The 16,558-nt window shown below is 33.4% G+C and overlaps 1 protein-coding gene across 7 annotated transcripts in view; it reads left to right on the forward strand.

Annotated features, from left to right (window-relative positions):
* Window positions 1-1,016: 1,016 nt before the first annotated feature.
* LOC127872828 (RIMS-binding protein 2-like) overlaps window positions 1,017-16,558 on the forward strand; it is a 185,902-nt gene continuing 170,360 nt past the window's right edge. For 6 of the 7 annotated variants that reach the window (XM_052416251.1, XM_052416297.1, XM_052416277.1 and 3 more), the window contains exons 1-2: window positions 1,017-1,453; window positions 7,375-8,509. In XM_052416251.1, the coding sequence (XP_052272211.1) occupies window positions 7,424-8,509 (1,086 nt within the window). In that variant the 5' untranslated portion in view covers window positions 1,017-1,453; window positions 7,375-7,423. The remainder of the gene's footprint in view (window positions 1,454-7,374; window positions 8,510-16,558) is intronic. The other variant, XM_052416259.1, reaches the window with a different exon arrangement.

The raw sequence follows: 16,558 nt of genomic DNA on the forward strand, positions 1-16,558 counted from the left end.
TGTGTTAATACACACTACATGCGTGGGGTTTAGTGAGACCGAAGTATCGCGATTAAGCATGAGGCTTAATATGTATTCTTATAAATATATATACTTATATCTTAAATATCATTGTTACCGCAATGCTAGCATTTTGTCTTGTCCACATGCGCACACGGTCCGAAACGGTGTGATTCGATAGACATTGTTTTCTAAAACTCACTCTGATCCTTTTAGGTCAGATGCCAGCAGTCGGTGAACTCGCCATAATGATAAGACTTGGTATTATGTTGAAAAACGGCGAGCAAAAAATCCAAGTAAACAATCAAATTCAATGGCATTGATAGCACTTACTGTATCTTGTTGTTGTGACTTCAGTAAACGAGGGCGACTCGTGATCATAGAAAATATATTTTGAATTCACTCATGGCTGCACCACTCGTGAGAATATCATTTTCTATGATCACTCGTGAATTAAAATCGATATTCCACCAAATCCAACAAATATCCTCTATATGTTGAAGCCAGGGCACGATTTAGTCATATTTAATCAGGGACCTATTCGTATAGGTCCCTGTTTTAATTAACATCATATCCACGTCTTTGTTGACATGTTCATAATTGTGATCTTTAATTCACCATCGCCATGCTCTTTTGAGATGACGATACAGCTTTATAATATTTGAAAATTAATCCGTGCACAATCTTCATACCAGATCACGTACCTTTCGAAGTTAGCAGTGTGCGTTTTTATAGATTTTTTTGCCTGTTATAGGCTACATCGTCTTTAGTGTTCAAACCAAACGTGCCTGTGACTATTATGTTTCTTAATACTAAGTGCATATATATATCCTTACATGGTATTATAAGTATTAAAGAGCGACAATAGATAACAACATCTTGTTTCATTTTGTTACGCTGGCAGGAAAATAATTCATTTTAGACGGATTTGAAAATTTCCCGGTGCGACGATTAATGTCACGTGACCACAGCTTATGAACTTGGCTAAGCGCCCGTGTGATAAAGCGCTTGCCAATTACTCAGGTGTGTATTCGGAAATAAACAATTATATTTATATATAGTGTGTTCAATAACGCGTTTTACAAGCGGAATCGACAGATTCAAACATTCAGTTTCGGATCTGGTTATCTGCACGAAATAGAATAAAGATTAAAATATGGATTTCCTATCGATGAGCGTTAGAAGTTAACAAACTAAGGTCGTAAGGAATCAGGTGCAAATTTCATAGATGTCTGTTTTAGTGTTTAAATCGGATGTTTCCTTTTAGTCGATGGAGTGAAGTAAAGGTTATGTTATGCTTGTATGTGCATGTTTTGGGTAAAGATGCAAGCGGATTTAAAGCTCGACTTGTTGAACGTGCAATGAAATCCAGGAACACGAAAATAGGTGTTAGTGGACTGACGATTGGTTTCCAGGCACGCGTTACAAGAAAAAGGTTACTACTCAGTAAAATGTAAATATCTATTTTTGATGTGTCATTGATTTATTGTGGTTTTGACAAATGAATTAATGCTTTTGTCAGTTAGGTGAGACAATAATTAATAAATAACTCATATACATTTTATAATTTAAACAAAATATATCAATTGTGTATATCATTTACAATATGCTTTGAAAATTATACGAGATTATACAATCAAAAGTTTATGTTTAACTGAATGGAGAGCAATTTATCAGAATAATTCATTGGCTTTAATGACAACTTAGGGCATTTAAACATGATTTAGGAAAAGGAACTGGTCTTTATTTTGGGGTAAAATTATCAACAAAACAGAAAAGGGGGAAGAAATTTTCAAAATATCCCTTATTCTCTTAGTATCAGCCCACAGGTGGAAGTAACGTACCCTGGATTGTATATGGGTTCAGAAGCCCAATATATTAAAATAAATATATATAATCGTGCTTTATGAGAGAAAAATTGACAAAGAGAGATGAAAAAAATCCCCACCCTCTGATATTGGAACCATAACAAGGTCATTAACTAGAATTTATCATAGAATTTATCATAGACGTGTCTTGCGGGCCCCCGGCTCAAAAATGTCAAAAATAGTTTAAATCCAAAGCATCCCTTGGTCCTCTAATAGGCCATTGGACAACCTTTGAACAAAAATTTACTTCAAAGAAATAGTCCAGCTGTTTACTCACAGTCGTCTGATAACCAAGCAATGTTTGAGCCCGTTTGTCCACCCGAATAAATCTTCTACTGTATCAGAATTTCAAACAATATTTTTGAGTTTTCTGCCCATAAAGGGGCCTTTTCAAAGATTTTGGCATATTTTGAAGTTTGTCATTAAATGCTTTATATTGATAAATGATAAATTTAAATCTTAAAAGCTCCAGTAAAAAATCAAGAATAAAATTAAGAAAAGGAAAAAAAGTAACCGGTACCAGGGCTCGAACCAGTGACCCCCGGAATCCTGGAGTTAGTCTGAAGTAAAAATGCATTAGCCCTCTCGGCTATTCCGCCGGATAAACACAGTTTAAGTATTTTATACCTTATATAAGCAATCTTCGTAGTTTCGTAAATTTAAACGACAACAAAAGAACTCTCCAAATTATTCAATCGTTTAGCGTTGCAACGCTTTATCATTTTTAGGTTTTCAAATCGTCAAAAGGTACATATAATGGCTATATTGGACTATGGTAAATGTTCAATCGTTTGGCGTTGCAACGCTTTATAATTTTTAGGTTTTCAAATCATCAAAAGATACATATAATGGCTAAATTGGACTTTGGTAAATGTTCAGTAATACTGTTTCCTCACAAATATCATAAATAAAACGAAAATTTGTGAATCTGAAACAACTTTTCAATTTTGTCAATTTACCAAACCGTGAAGAGATCCCTTTAATCGATAGCTCCTATTCCTTTAAAACAACGAGGCATGTCACATAATGCATGCATATGAAACCACTTACCCCTAAAAATGATAACATAGCAAAATATAATATCATTTACTCTTATAAATATATTGTGTTTTGATTATTTGTTAAGTTTTTCTTGTATACATCCATGACTTGTTCTGTGTTTTTTGCAAGTTTCTGTATTTACAAGAATTGTGTTCATTTAAATTCCCAGTCCCTATTCAAAATATGGTAATGTAATATGTATTTACGTAAGACTACATGTACATTTGTTATGCACAATATTTATAAGCATATTATTATCTGTAACGGGTTATTGCATGTTTTAATTCTGTCATGTAATAATGCAGTTTCTAACGTTGTAATAGTCCAGGTTTACAGCATCTGATAGGGAGAAAAACGCTATAATATTTATGTAACAGAACAAGTCTTGTGGCAAAATTCAATACAAGTTCATGCTAACAATTTAGACTTTTCTTTAAATGATGATAAGCTTCAAGGTGCTTGGGCAATAATTGGGTTTTAATTGGGAATTCCATTACAGTGTAAATGCCTGTTATTGTATTTACTTCAAGAAAGTGGGGACTATTTTGTGTTTGACAATAAGTTTGTTCTGAATACTTATTAACATTATTGGTAAAGGAATTATTGCATTATTGACTGTGACATGCCATGTTAAACAATGAAGAAATAAGTATGTTGATTGTTGCTTTCAAGTCAAGGTTTTATTTAATGTGTGAACAGTACATTAGGATACATTGTTAAAAACTAAAGATAAAATGTGCTTCACACAATATTTAAGAAGTTGGTTACACTTCACCCAACTATGCATGTATCTATTTAGTGTTTTTCCCAGGATGGCACACTGGAAAGGCACTGTAAATTTAAAAGGGCATTTTAAAGCGGGTATATACGATTTTGTCAAATATTTATGAATTTATATAAACTGTGTAAAAAACTTATTATATATATATATTTCAATATAAATTAAAATAAAAGTTAAGAAGAACATGTGTCGAAAAATGCGAAATAAGCCAGATATTTAATTCTGAAATTGAAAACGGCTGTACAGCCGAATTCGCCAGCATGTATACCATACATGAACGATGTGCATCTAAACTTAGTTTAACGGTTTATTTGAATTCCTGCAACGATATCTATTCATACGACACACAAACACTATCTCCGATCCTACTGCAAAGACGAATGCTTCGGTTATTGTAGGAAAATATGTACGTCACTATCGGCTCGGGGCGCTAATTTGCCTTTGCTGCATTTTATGAAATTCGGCTTTAATGTATAATTTTTCTTGCCTATTTTGTGTTATTGTAACATATTTTATCAATATATTACAATTAAACACATATAAAAAATCGTATATACCCGCTTTAAGTAAGGTTTATGCAAAAAGGTAAAAAATGGCACAAAAAGCTGGGATTGTGGGACGAATTTAAGTGCATTTAAGTTGCAGTTTGTGGGGTAACATGAAAAATATTTAAAAACTTACAGTGTTATTTAACTAATATTGTAATTAATATTAATACGATTGTCTTTTGATGTTTTCTATTTCTTTTCAGTTCCATGCTGTTATAGTAAACTGTACAGCATGACAAACATAAAAAAGCAATCTTTCATATGAATCTAATTGTATACAGATCCACTTACATATAAATCAAACCATGTTTGTCTTTTTCCATTTTCTAACAACAAACTTGTCAAATGTTTTTACTTTGTAAGTAGACTGAACATCAATTTGTAAGTTTCCGTGATATACATTCACTGTGTAAAGATTAGTAATAATAGTAATAATTGAGTTGTTTATATATAAAATGAATTACCTAGTGTTAAAGGGGCCTTTTCACAGATTTTGGCATATTTTGAAGTTTGTCATTAAATGCTTTATATTGATAAATGTAAACATTGGATCTTAAAATCTCCAGTAAAAAATCAAGAATAAAATTTAAAAAAAGGAAAAAAGTGGCCGGTACCAGGGCTCGAACCAGTGACCCCTGGAGTCCTGGAGTTAGTCTGAAGTAAAAACGCATTAGCCCTCTCGGCTATTCCGCCGGGTATACACAGCAAAAGTATTTTATACCTTATGTAAGCAATCTTCGTAGTTTCGAAAATTTAAACAACAACAACAGAATTCTCCAAATTATTCAATCGTTTCGCGTTGCAACGCTTTATCAAAAGGTACATATACAGAGCTCCAGATAAGGTTTTGTGAAATTCTTAAATTACTACCAGATTTTCAAAAATAATTCTTAACTCTGAAATTTTATTCTTAACGTTACTACTAAGTTTTGGAAAATAGTTATTATTTTTTATAAATGACCTAAAAATAAATAATAATGGTTATTTTCATGCAAACAAAAATCAAAATAAACATACTAGCAACTTTATTTATACGAGTTCAACAGTGTCTTTTCAGTATTATACAATTTTATTTTTCAAATACCTTCATATGCCCAAACTGTGCTGAGATTGCATGCCTTAGATGAATTTTTACATATTTCACAATTAAAATGGGTCTCCCCTTCAATCTTTTCAACGATTAGCCACGGGACTTGTCCCTTCCACTCGGTCAATGGTTTTTTTTGTGTTTAAGTTTGGACCCGTCGTGTCGCGTTTTTGTTTAGCTTTTCCGCCTGTCTCGGAAACTGAACGTACAACATTGTATAAGATCATTTCTATAATGTCTTTCTAAACATTTAACTTCGGTTTACTTTGCGAACAATATGTTAAAAGCGTGTTTTTGGAAGCTTTGCAGTTTTTTAGGACGCTCTCTGGGCGCCGCCATTGTTTTTTGACAGATGGACTGTATATGCCGCTTTTATTAGAAAAAATGCGCTTTGTTAAACAAACCCGATAACCATTCTATATAAGCACCGCAAAGATCCTCAATAAAAATCGATACGAACCGATGTAAAAATAATATTCGTAACTTGATTTTGTAATTCTTAATGGTACGACAAGATTTTAAAATAAATACGTAACAGACTTGAAAATAATTCGTGTTTACGAAAATACGACCCTCATCTGGAGCTCTGCATATAATGGCTATATTGGACTATGGTAAATGTTCAGTTATACTGTTTCCTCACAAATATCATAACTAAAACGAAAATTTGCGAATCTGAAACAACTTTTTTCAATTTTGTCAATTTACCAAACCGTGAAAAGATCCCTTTAATAGACACCTGCATATTATGAATTCCTACTATCTGTATGATGCAAATTGTTAATTTGAATGTAATTTGTCATTTTTATCAGAGAATCATAATTTATTTTCTTCATTGTTTTCATGGAAAAATGATGTATGTAATAAGTGTGCATAGAAATATTATTTGTCGTTTGTTGTAACACATTGCAAAATTATGGAATGTATTGATAAAAATAATCGTTAGATTGAGAACAATGTATCACCAGTAATTATTGACCGTATTGGCAAAGAGTTTCATTTTCACATGTTAATACAAAATATCGAAGTCTACATGATAGGTCTGACAGTAGACCTACTGAGAATGTTTTCACAACAGCCTTTACGATATTGTCCGATATTGTCCGGATGTTCTGTCTTATCAGTATACAGTGCAATTTCTGTTTCAATAATTACTTATTTAAAAGACCGTAACAATAAAGATAAGGGTGTTTTATCTTAAATTAATGAAGAAAAAATGTCAATTCCAAATCAAATGGCAATATAATTATTTTGATATAAAATACAAAATTTTTGACCGAAATTAAAACCAATATTCTTCGTACAAGTTTTTATTATAAAATCAATACATCCACTCATTCCTTGCGGTTGACGTGACATACATGTTCAGCATGATTTTCGCCCTTTTTATCGACAAAATACATGAGCTGTGTTAATTTGCAGCTAAAATTTATAGACGTTGCTGAACATTGAAATTCTTAAGTGTGTTTCGGATTATTGATATAATTATACTTATAGAAAATTCTACTAAAACAGTTGTAAGTAATAAATTGAATTAAAATTTGTTTAAACACTTAACGTTTTGAAATGAATGTTTTGACAAAATTATTCATGCAATGCGAAATTTCCATGGAGATTACATACCTTTGCCATCATCAGTCTCCTTAGTAACTGACCACAATTTTATCGTGGAAGAGTACACCTTAGGGACCGATTAGTGCGGTAGGTAAAACAAAAACAATAAATTGCCCCAAAATACTAAAATAATTTATTATTGATATTGACACAAGGTTAATCACGCATAACTGATTACCAACCGTTCCTATCAGTGTCTTGGGGCCATCCTCTTGTACTATTCAGCTAACACGTTTTGATTAAGAGGCAATTAAAATTTTATTGATATGGGAAGAGGCAGTTTTTGCTTTGAAAAGAGCAAAGTTGTGCATCAGAACTGCGGTGTGGTGCAGTTTCAGTAAAAAAGGGGCTGGGAAAAACACTTATATATTTCTAAAGCACTTGACATTGTATTTCTGTATACTCTATAAATCAAGAACCTTTCTATGTTTTCAGAATGGATTATGATTAGATGTTACTGAGGTAACTAGACGGATGGTTAAAGATGGAGTCTACACGACGCAGGGAGAGACGGAAAGAAGATGGCAGTAGCCATCAGAGACACCATCGAGAGAATAACTACGATTTTGACTTTAATGACATAAGCCGAGCTTCCACCCCAACCAGCACATTTAGCACAAGATCAGAGGGTAAAAAACGAGAAAAAGAACACAAATACAGCATTGACGATTACAAACGAAAAATTGCCAGATTGAAGAGTGAACTTGAACTGGAAAAGGCCAAAAACAAAAAGGCTCATAAAGAGAAATCATCTGAGCTGAAAGAGATAAGGGAATCTTACGAGGTAAGGAAACAAGTGGAGATTGACGAATTGGAAGCCCAAATGAAGAAAAAAATTGAGAAAGAAAAGAAGCAACTGGAAGAAAACTTGAAGAATAATATAACGGAAGAAAAAGACAAAGAGTTACAAAATGTGCTGAAATACAAGGAGGAAGAACTGCGTGAATTAAGGAAAAAATACAAACAAGAAAAGGAAAGTGCCATAAAATTAGCAATTGTTAATGAAAAACGAATAATGAGTGAGAAAGAGATGGAAATGCAGTCTGAAATAGAAAAGGTACGAAAAGAAAAAGAACAGATGGAAGCAGAGTACAAAAAGAAGTTGGCAGAAGAAAATAAGAAAGAAAAGGAATTTTCAAAACTGAAAGAGGAGTATGATGCTGAAATGCGAAGAATTTTAAGTGATTCCAAAAAGCTAGCTATGGGAAACATCGAAAAACTAAGAAAGGCTGAAAAGGCATTAACTGAGCACAGTGATGAAAATGATGATGAGTTAGATGACATGGAATTTGACGACCTTTTAGCGGATTTGCAGTTAATGCATAGTCAGGCATCCAGCAGGGCAGTAAGTCGCTGTGTGTCAACAACAAGTGAACTTAAATTTGATGAAATTAATGCACATATAAACAACCTGCTATCATCCCCTGCTGTGACTCCAGGTCTTGTGGGTAATGGATCAGTTGGTCATGTGACCCTAGGAATTGAAGGGGCCTCGCCTTTGACTTTGAAATCCCAAAGAGAAAACAAAAGGTCTTCCTCAGTAATGAGTGAACCTGCAAGAGATTTGTTCGTAAGTATTGATCATTAGATTATATTGAATCAGAAAATATATTTGCTTCTTTGTCTATAAATGCAAACAATAACATATTTATATATATATATATATATATATATATATATATATATATATATATATATATATATATATATATATATATATATACAGGGATCATATTTTCCCGCAACATCAATCGGTCCGGATATAAATGGGGAAAAGTAACCGAAAGTGTATATCCGAAATCATGACAAATTACGTTAAAATATATACCATTGATTTTGCCATTCATGAAGGTGGTATAATACATGTACAGGTAAAATTCCCTGAGGCATTTTTTTTTTAAACGGAACGAGTTTTCTCAACTGGTTTTATCATTTGGTATTTCATTGTTGTTTCGTGTGCTGTTTTATCAGACTTTTTTCAAAGTTGTCAATATTATTAATCTGTGTAAGTCTATACCGATGTTTTAAATTGTTGTCGACTCGATAATAGCTTACAAACATGCACTGAACCAAACAAATGTCTGTGCGTAGGTTGGCTACTGACAACAACAACCAAATATTTAATAAATAATGTGTTGTCAAATAACCCACGGCCGATAGTTTAGATGCGTAGGAATTTAATCACGAGAGCGAAGCATTTGAAACCACGCATCTAATTTTCCGGTCGTGAGTTATTCAACAACAAAGTATAAAGCACACGAATTATTTCGATTCTAACACGGTTTTACTAAAGATTTATTCAATGTATATTATTTTCCTTGTGTACTATTTTATGTGAAGTTCCGCCCATAAAAATACTTTCGGCTGTTCTGTCGATCAGATCCGCGAATTTCATTCATAATTATATTACCGGATTATTACGCTGGTGGAAAATGTATTGGCATGTTTTGTTTAGTTACAGCGCGTGCGTTCAGACGCGTCTTTTCGGATGCGTCTTTAATCCGCTGTTCACAAGTTTTTGGTTCTTGGTCTGACGTGCAATAAATCTGTCCTGACCGGTTTAGAGATTGCAGCGAATGGTTTATCACATCTTATCGAGATAAGAATGTCATAAGGGTGTGTTAGCATGTACACTGTGTAATCGATTTCATGACATAAGAATTTTAATAGCAAATAGAATCGGACCAACTGTTTAGGATTTTCAATCGGTCTTTCATGACCGATTATATATATAATGTACAGAACGTGGAATAAAATGCTGCCCCATTTCCAATCTAAAAAAGAATGTATTTTTCCTTGTCTAAAAATCCCAATGGAAGGTTTCCAAAGAAAAAAATCTCAATACTTAGTGCATTCCCAATTCAGCTTTGTATGTTTAATCTTAGTATATATGATATTTAAAACACTTCTCAATTCTCAATTTTGAAGTATTTGTTAGCAAAAAACAACAACGCCGATTTACCAATTTTAGTTAAAAACTAGATTGTACCCATTCCAAAGGGCATCATCCCCATGCCCAAAATGGTAAAAAAAACTGCATATGTTGTACTATTTTGTTTTGTTTTGAAGACTTGCATTGGTTTAGGCTATTACTTACACAAAGGCTTATGATATTGCTTACACAAAAGGCTTGTATGGCATAATATATTTAATACACAGATTAACTGATTTCATAAGTTTTATCTGTTCATTACATGTTTATAAAATATCAGTTACATTGAGTTATTGGGTCTTCTTTCAGCTTGGCCATTGTAGCAAAATGTTTTGTCAAAGTGTTACTGTTGATGTGATAATGACTATAATCCATATAGCACAAATACTTACTTTTGAAATCAAATTATGTCTATTTAAATAACATTGTTACTTAAATGACCAGTGTTTTTGTTTGACTATTTGATTTGCATATGGTTGTTTGAATTAAATATTTGATAGTGGAGTAACTTTTAGAGTATAATTGTAAGCTTGCCAAAACTCTGTCACCCTGAATAAAGAAAAGTAACAAAGATGAAAACTATTACAAAGATATTGCTTTTGATCTAAAATTGCTTTAAAATAAATCATTCAATTAATCACCATTTTATTTAAGCAGTATATGAGCGGGTTCAATTAAGGAAATGATTGATTTTGCTATACATGTTGACACACTTGTATGACTTCATGCAATAAAGATTGGCTTAAGTGAATGTTATGTCAGTTTTATAAAAGCAGAATTTGTGCTTGGTTAAATGCTATATTCCTAAATACATGTAAAAAAAGTCAGCTGTTGTTTAGAGCAGCACCAATATAGTACAACACACAGTAAAAATGTGTTTGTGCGTGTACAATGTATAACAGTTCCGTACAGTTCCCAATTTAAAAATGCTACATATAAAATATAAAATGAAGTGATGAAATGTTTTATGAAAAACATAGGTTTGGCATTTATAGAAAATTATTATTTATAGTTTGTTTGAGGCTTGTTACATCTGAACCTTTTGGGAAGCAGTCTGTCTGATGCAAGCCTCAGGGCTTTTTTTATACCCCCACAAATGAAGTTGAGGGTATATAGGAGTGAGCTTCACAGTCTGTCGGTCTGTCAGTCGGTATTAAGTATTCGCTCTCTAATTCAAGTTGTTTTCATCCGATCTTCACCAAACTTGGTCAGATGTTGTATCTAGATGATGTTTAGGTCAAGTTCGAACATGGGTCATGCTGGGTGAAAAACTAGGTAACAGGGTCACTTAGTACGTTTTACACACTCAGCATGGTGTCTTCTCTCTATAATTCAAGTAGTTTTCATCCGATCTTCACCACACTGGGTCAGAAGTTGTATCTAGATGATGTGTAGGTCAAGTTCGAACATATATCCAGCTACAGTATCAAAGTGGCCTGTATGCATGATTGTTCCACCACCCTCGTCATCATTCCATCTTTAATAGAGTTTGTGATAAGTGTTTGGACCTGCGGAATTCTGTGAACCTGTAGCTGGAGATATGCTTCAACTCATGGACCACCTCTTTTTATGCACAAATGTGTTTTCGGATTTTAATTTTAGATTTTCTTACCTGTATTGTGAATTCCAAGCATCCATTTTTAGCTCACCTGATTGCTCAGGTGAGCTTTTGTGACCGGTCTTTGTCCGTCGTCCGTCCATCCGTCCATTAACATTTGTTCGTAAACACTCTAGAGGCCACATTTATTGTCCGATCTTCATGAAACTTGGTCAGAAGCTTCGTCCCAATGAAATCTCGGTCGAGTTCGAAACTGGGTTGTGCCGAGTAAAAAACTAGGTCACTAGGTAAGAAAAACAACAACTTGTAAACACTGTAGAAGTCACATTTCATGCCCAATCTTCATGTAACTTTGTCAAAATGTTTGTGTTAATGATATGTTGGGTGAGTTCAAAAGTGGTTCCGGTCCATTGAAAAACATGGCCGCCAGTGGGCGGGGCAGTTTTCCTTATATGGCTATAGAGAAAGCTTGTAACACTCTAGAAGTCACAATTTTTGCCCAATCATTATGAAAGTTAATCAAAACATTGGTTTTATTGAAATGTTGGAGGAGTTCGAAAATGGTCCAGATCAGGGAAAAAACATGGCCGCCAGTGGGCGGGGCATTTTTCTCCATATGTATATAGTGAAAGCTTGTGAACACGCTAGAAGTCACATTTTTTGCCCAATCATCATGAAACTTGGTGAAAAGATTTGTTTTATATATATCTCAGATGAGTTTGCAAATGGTCCCGATGGGTCAATAAACATGGCTGCCAGGGGGGTGGGGCAGTTTTCCTTATGTGACTAAATAGAGAGAAACCTTGTGATCGAACACTGTAGAAGTCACATTTTTTGCCTAATCATCCTGAAACTTAGTCAATACATTGGTTTTATTGATTTCTTGGACAAGTTGGAAAATGGCTGAGAGAGGTGAAACACACTTTTTAGCTCACCTGATTGCTCAGGTGAGGTTTTAGGATTGGTCTTTGTCCGCTGTCCGTCCGTCCTCATTTGATTAGTAAACACTCTAGCATTCACATTTCTCAAGCATTCTTTATCAAAGTTGCTGAAAGATCGCAGTCAAGTTTGATGATGAGCAAAATCACATAATAAATGCCATAATTATTGCCCTTAGATTGTCCAAATTTTCATTATATTATACAAAATCCTTGTAAGCAAAGTTTGATGTTTGGGGGGTCAACTCAAAATATAGGTCACCATTTCAAATCTTACAAAAACGAAAACACTCCCTACGCCAGAGTTTTGGTTCAATAGTGATGAAACTTGACCAGGATGTTTGTCTGGTCAATATCTAGGTCATGTTTGACATTAGGTAAAGATTGGATGAACCGACTCCTCTCAGGTGAGCAAACTAGGGACATCTTGGCCCTCTTGTTCTTGTTTATGATAGAGAAGCAGCAAAGAATGAACAAAGAGGCAGCCAGGGGTTTTTCTGCCTATTTTGGGAAAAGGAGTCTGACCAAATTGGGAATTTTTTATCGACAAAATTGGCCATATTGGGAATTTTTTCTTTGATGAAACGGCTCATTATGGAAAAAATTGTGAAATTATCATGCTTAAATAATTCAGTGGTTTAACAGATAAATTTAAATTTATTTGTTATTTTGTCTTCTTTATATAAACAGATGCAATATTGGGCATGTTCAACGTTTATTCAAGTACTGCAGTTTTGTTTTTCAGTTACAGTTACACTCTGAGATAAGAACTGTACAGTCAAAACCTAATAGCAGATATTTTTTCAGGTTTTTTTTTGGCCCGATTTTATAGCCGAAATTCGGCTATGTTCCCAATCCCAAAAAGTATACTTTTTTCCCAAAATGTGGCAAAAAATTCCCAATTTCCAAAAAAAAAAGAAGTCTTATGCGTATTTTATCTCAATTTCAATTCAATTACATCTAACAAAGTATTATATGATTTTGTTCTTTTAATTTGAATGATTATAAAGAGTTATATCAAATTTAGTATTTCCCTAATCAGTGGACTTTTCATGTGGAATAAAAGGCTAATGAATTTATTTTCCCAATTTCATGAAAATGCCGATAAAATTCCCAATTCCAAAGCCATGGGCTATCTTCCCAAAAAGTGGAAAAAATACCTGTTTTTACCAAAACAAACACTGGTTAGTCACACAAGTTATAAGACACTTCATTCTTTAAAAAAAAAAAAAATTTTTTTTTTTTTTTGGAAATTTGGATTTTTCTTTATAATTTCGGTTTGGGATCAGGTCTGTTTGCTTTGGGAGTGCCTCCATTTTCCGGAGGCGCAGACAGTGCTGAAAAACCCCTGGCAGCATTTAAACCATAAAGCAACCGATATGCTTCTCCATTGTGATGTTGTGAAAAAATGAGTCACGAACTGTTCATAATTGTTAAAAAATGAGTTGCATTCTTTTGTAAATTGTGAAAATTTTAGTTGCAAACTTCTTGAAATTGTTAAAATTTGACTCGCCACTTCTTGAAATTGTGAAAATTCGAGTCGCAAATTTCCCAAAATTGTAAAAAAACGGCCATTCTCACAGAAGGGAAAAAAGCCCTGAGCCTTTCACATAAACCTTTTCTTGTGTAGTGCCACTACGAAGTTGTTTTTTTTTACAAATGCTAGACATGCAGTGCTTTTATACAAGGTATATGTACCAGATGTAGGTATGCTAATGGTCTGCAAAAAGGGAAAGATAAGCAAGAAGTAGCTAATTTGATTGAGGACTTTGATAGGTACTTAAATTAATATGTGACAGCTAACATTTTATGGAATGCATAGATTAAATGAATGTTTATAGTTGTAGGAAAGTAAATATGGGACTCTCACTGAGTATATATCGGTCTCAGTTATTTTACATTGAGGCCTTATTTGTTTTGTGAAGATTTTTAAGATTTTGTGTCATTAAAAGTCTTAAACTTTTAGATTAATTGACTCCAATTTGAAATGGTTGTTTAAATAAACCTGTGCATTTTCTGTTTAAGATAGCTCCATCAACATTTCAAACATAAAAAAAACTTTAAAAGTTAGTCATTGCACACTGCTGATTCTGTCATTTTTATAAGTAGAGATTGTTGTTTCAACCAATACATTTATTTATTTTTCAATAATTTCCTTATCAAATGGTTAAGAAAAAGCATTCTTTCAAATTGTTGACCCATTCCCACTCAGAGGCAAAGTGAAAATGGCTATGTGCAAACAGCTTAAAATCAGAACAGCCTGCGAGTAACTCGCAATTAGTTCAGGTTTTATGCTGTTTGCTTCTCATCAGTATCTTAGGGCTGGAAATGAAGCCTTTCAAACTTGAATATATTAAGAAAGGTCTTGAATTTAATTTGATTTTCTAAAGGACTTCAATATCAAAGTGTGTTTTTGAGCTGTAAAGTGTTAAGTAACAAAATACTTAGCAAACAAGTAATTTTACAACTGTATACTAGGAGTATCTAATTAAATCACATTAATTTTAATTTCCCCTTGGAAGTTGAAGGCATTTAGAATTGATCTTTTATATCCATTGCTAGGTTCTTACATGCACGTGCTGAATGTTGTGTTTGAAATATGTCACTTTTAACTCTTCCAAATTATTTGCCTTGCATCATTTTGATCTGCATCATTTTGATCCAAATATTACCAAAGCTCGACAAATTGACTCGCCCGCTCGTAATTAAGAGAAGAAATTGGCTCTGGACGAGTGAATATTTTGGCAGCGCTCGCCCTGAAGGGCGAGTGGCATTTCTGGCCAAAAACATTAAAATTTCAAGGTTTAACACATTTTTACCAAACAAAACAACGTTTAATCGGCAATTAAAAATTAAGCAGATTTTTACTATTGCACACTGCGCTCAAATTAGTCCTGTTCCCATTACGCGCCGATACCGGTATGTTCGGAGATTGTATCCTATACAGTACGGTATACGGTCTTTTAATATTGCTAAAAATTTTGTCTAAATTCTTCACATCTTTTGATTTAAAGAGTGGCTATTTGCAAGTTTTAATGGACAAAAATGACAAAGAGAAACTGCCTTTTGAACTCACAGAGGCTTGTTTGAGTTTAACAAAATGCCCTTTGGATTGTCCAATACTCCTGAAGTAATCATATTAATGAGTGTGATTATGAGGACAAAATGAAAAACAAAGTTAAAAGTGTGTTAAAACAGTTAGTTAACTTTATTGAAGTTCATGAGTTAATAGTATGATAACCAATAGATAATCACAATAAAACATATTAGTTACTGATTTATTGCCTTTTTTCAATAAATTACAGGGCAAGTACATATTTCAGCAGGGCAAGTGAAAATTCTTAGCTACTCGCCCTGCAATAGAGCAAGTTCCTGAAAAAAAGTAGACCCCTGGTTACTATGAAACTAGCATGAAATGCATTTCATATTACAGAAAATTGTGTTTTGTGTAAGTTTCATATACTAAAAGGTGTACAAAGCAGTATTTGTAGAGCAATTAACAAATATCAAGAAACAAAATATCTGGACTTCAGTAAGCTGACCCCTTAAAATTTAATTTGACCCATTATTATTTTAAGCACAGGGTCATTGGGCTCCTGTTTTTCAAGAGTTACTGAAATCCCTGTAGAATAAATAGTTGCCTGAAGCTTGTGATTTCAACTCCTCTTTAGTTGCCATCTTGATTATGCTCAAACTTTTACACCTTAATGTGCAGATGATTGTAAAAATCGACTTTTGACTGTAACAATTTTTGGCAGAGTTTGGCTCCTAAGTGGTCTGTTTTTCCTCTTTGAAATACATAAGTACCAACTTTGGTGTGTTTTAACTCCTGTTTAACTACTGGTTAATTCTCACTCAAACTCTCAGATTGTAATTAGATCTACCATAATGTGTAGATGATCTTTTATAAAGGATTTTTTTGCGGTTACTGTTTTAAACATAAATAAATTGTGGCCCATTGTTTTTCATGATAGAATTTATAGTTGGAAAATTGTGTGTGTTCAAATCTTCTAACAGCTATCCTCAATCTTGTACAGCTGTATTGCATAGATGACCAACATTTGCTATGTTATCAAAGTCATCGATTCCAAATATCTGTTAAATATTGTGTTTTCTATTTGTGTGACTAGTTGTTCTTCAACAGGCCTGTATTTGGGAATGGCAAAGCACCACCATTCAACATACAAAATA

The sequence above is a fragment of the Dreissena polymorpha genome, chromosome 1, assembly GCF_020536995.1.
Source record: "Dreissena polymorpha isolate Duluth1 chromosome 1, UMN_Dpol_1.0, whole genome shotgun sequence".
In the NCBI taxonomy this organism is placed as follows: Eukaryota; Metazoa; Mollusca; class Bivalvia; order Myida; family Dreissenidae; genus Dreissena; species Dreissena polymorpha.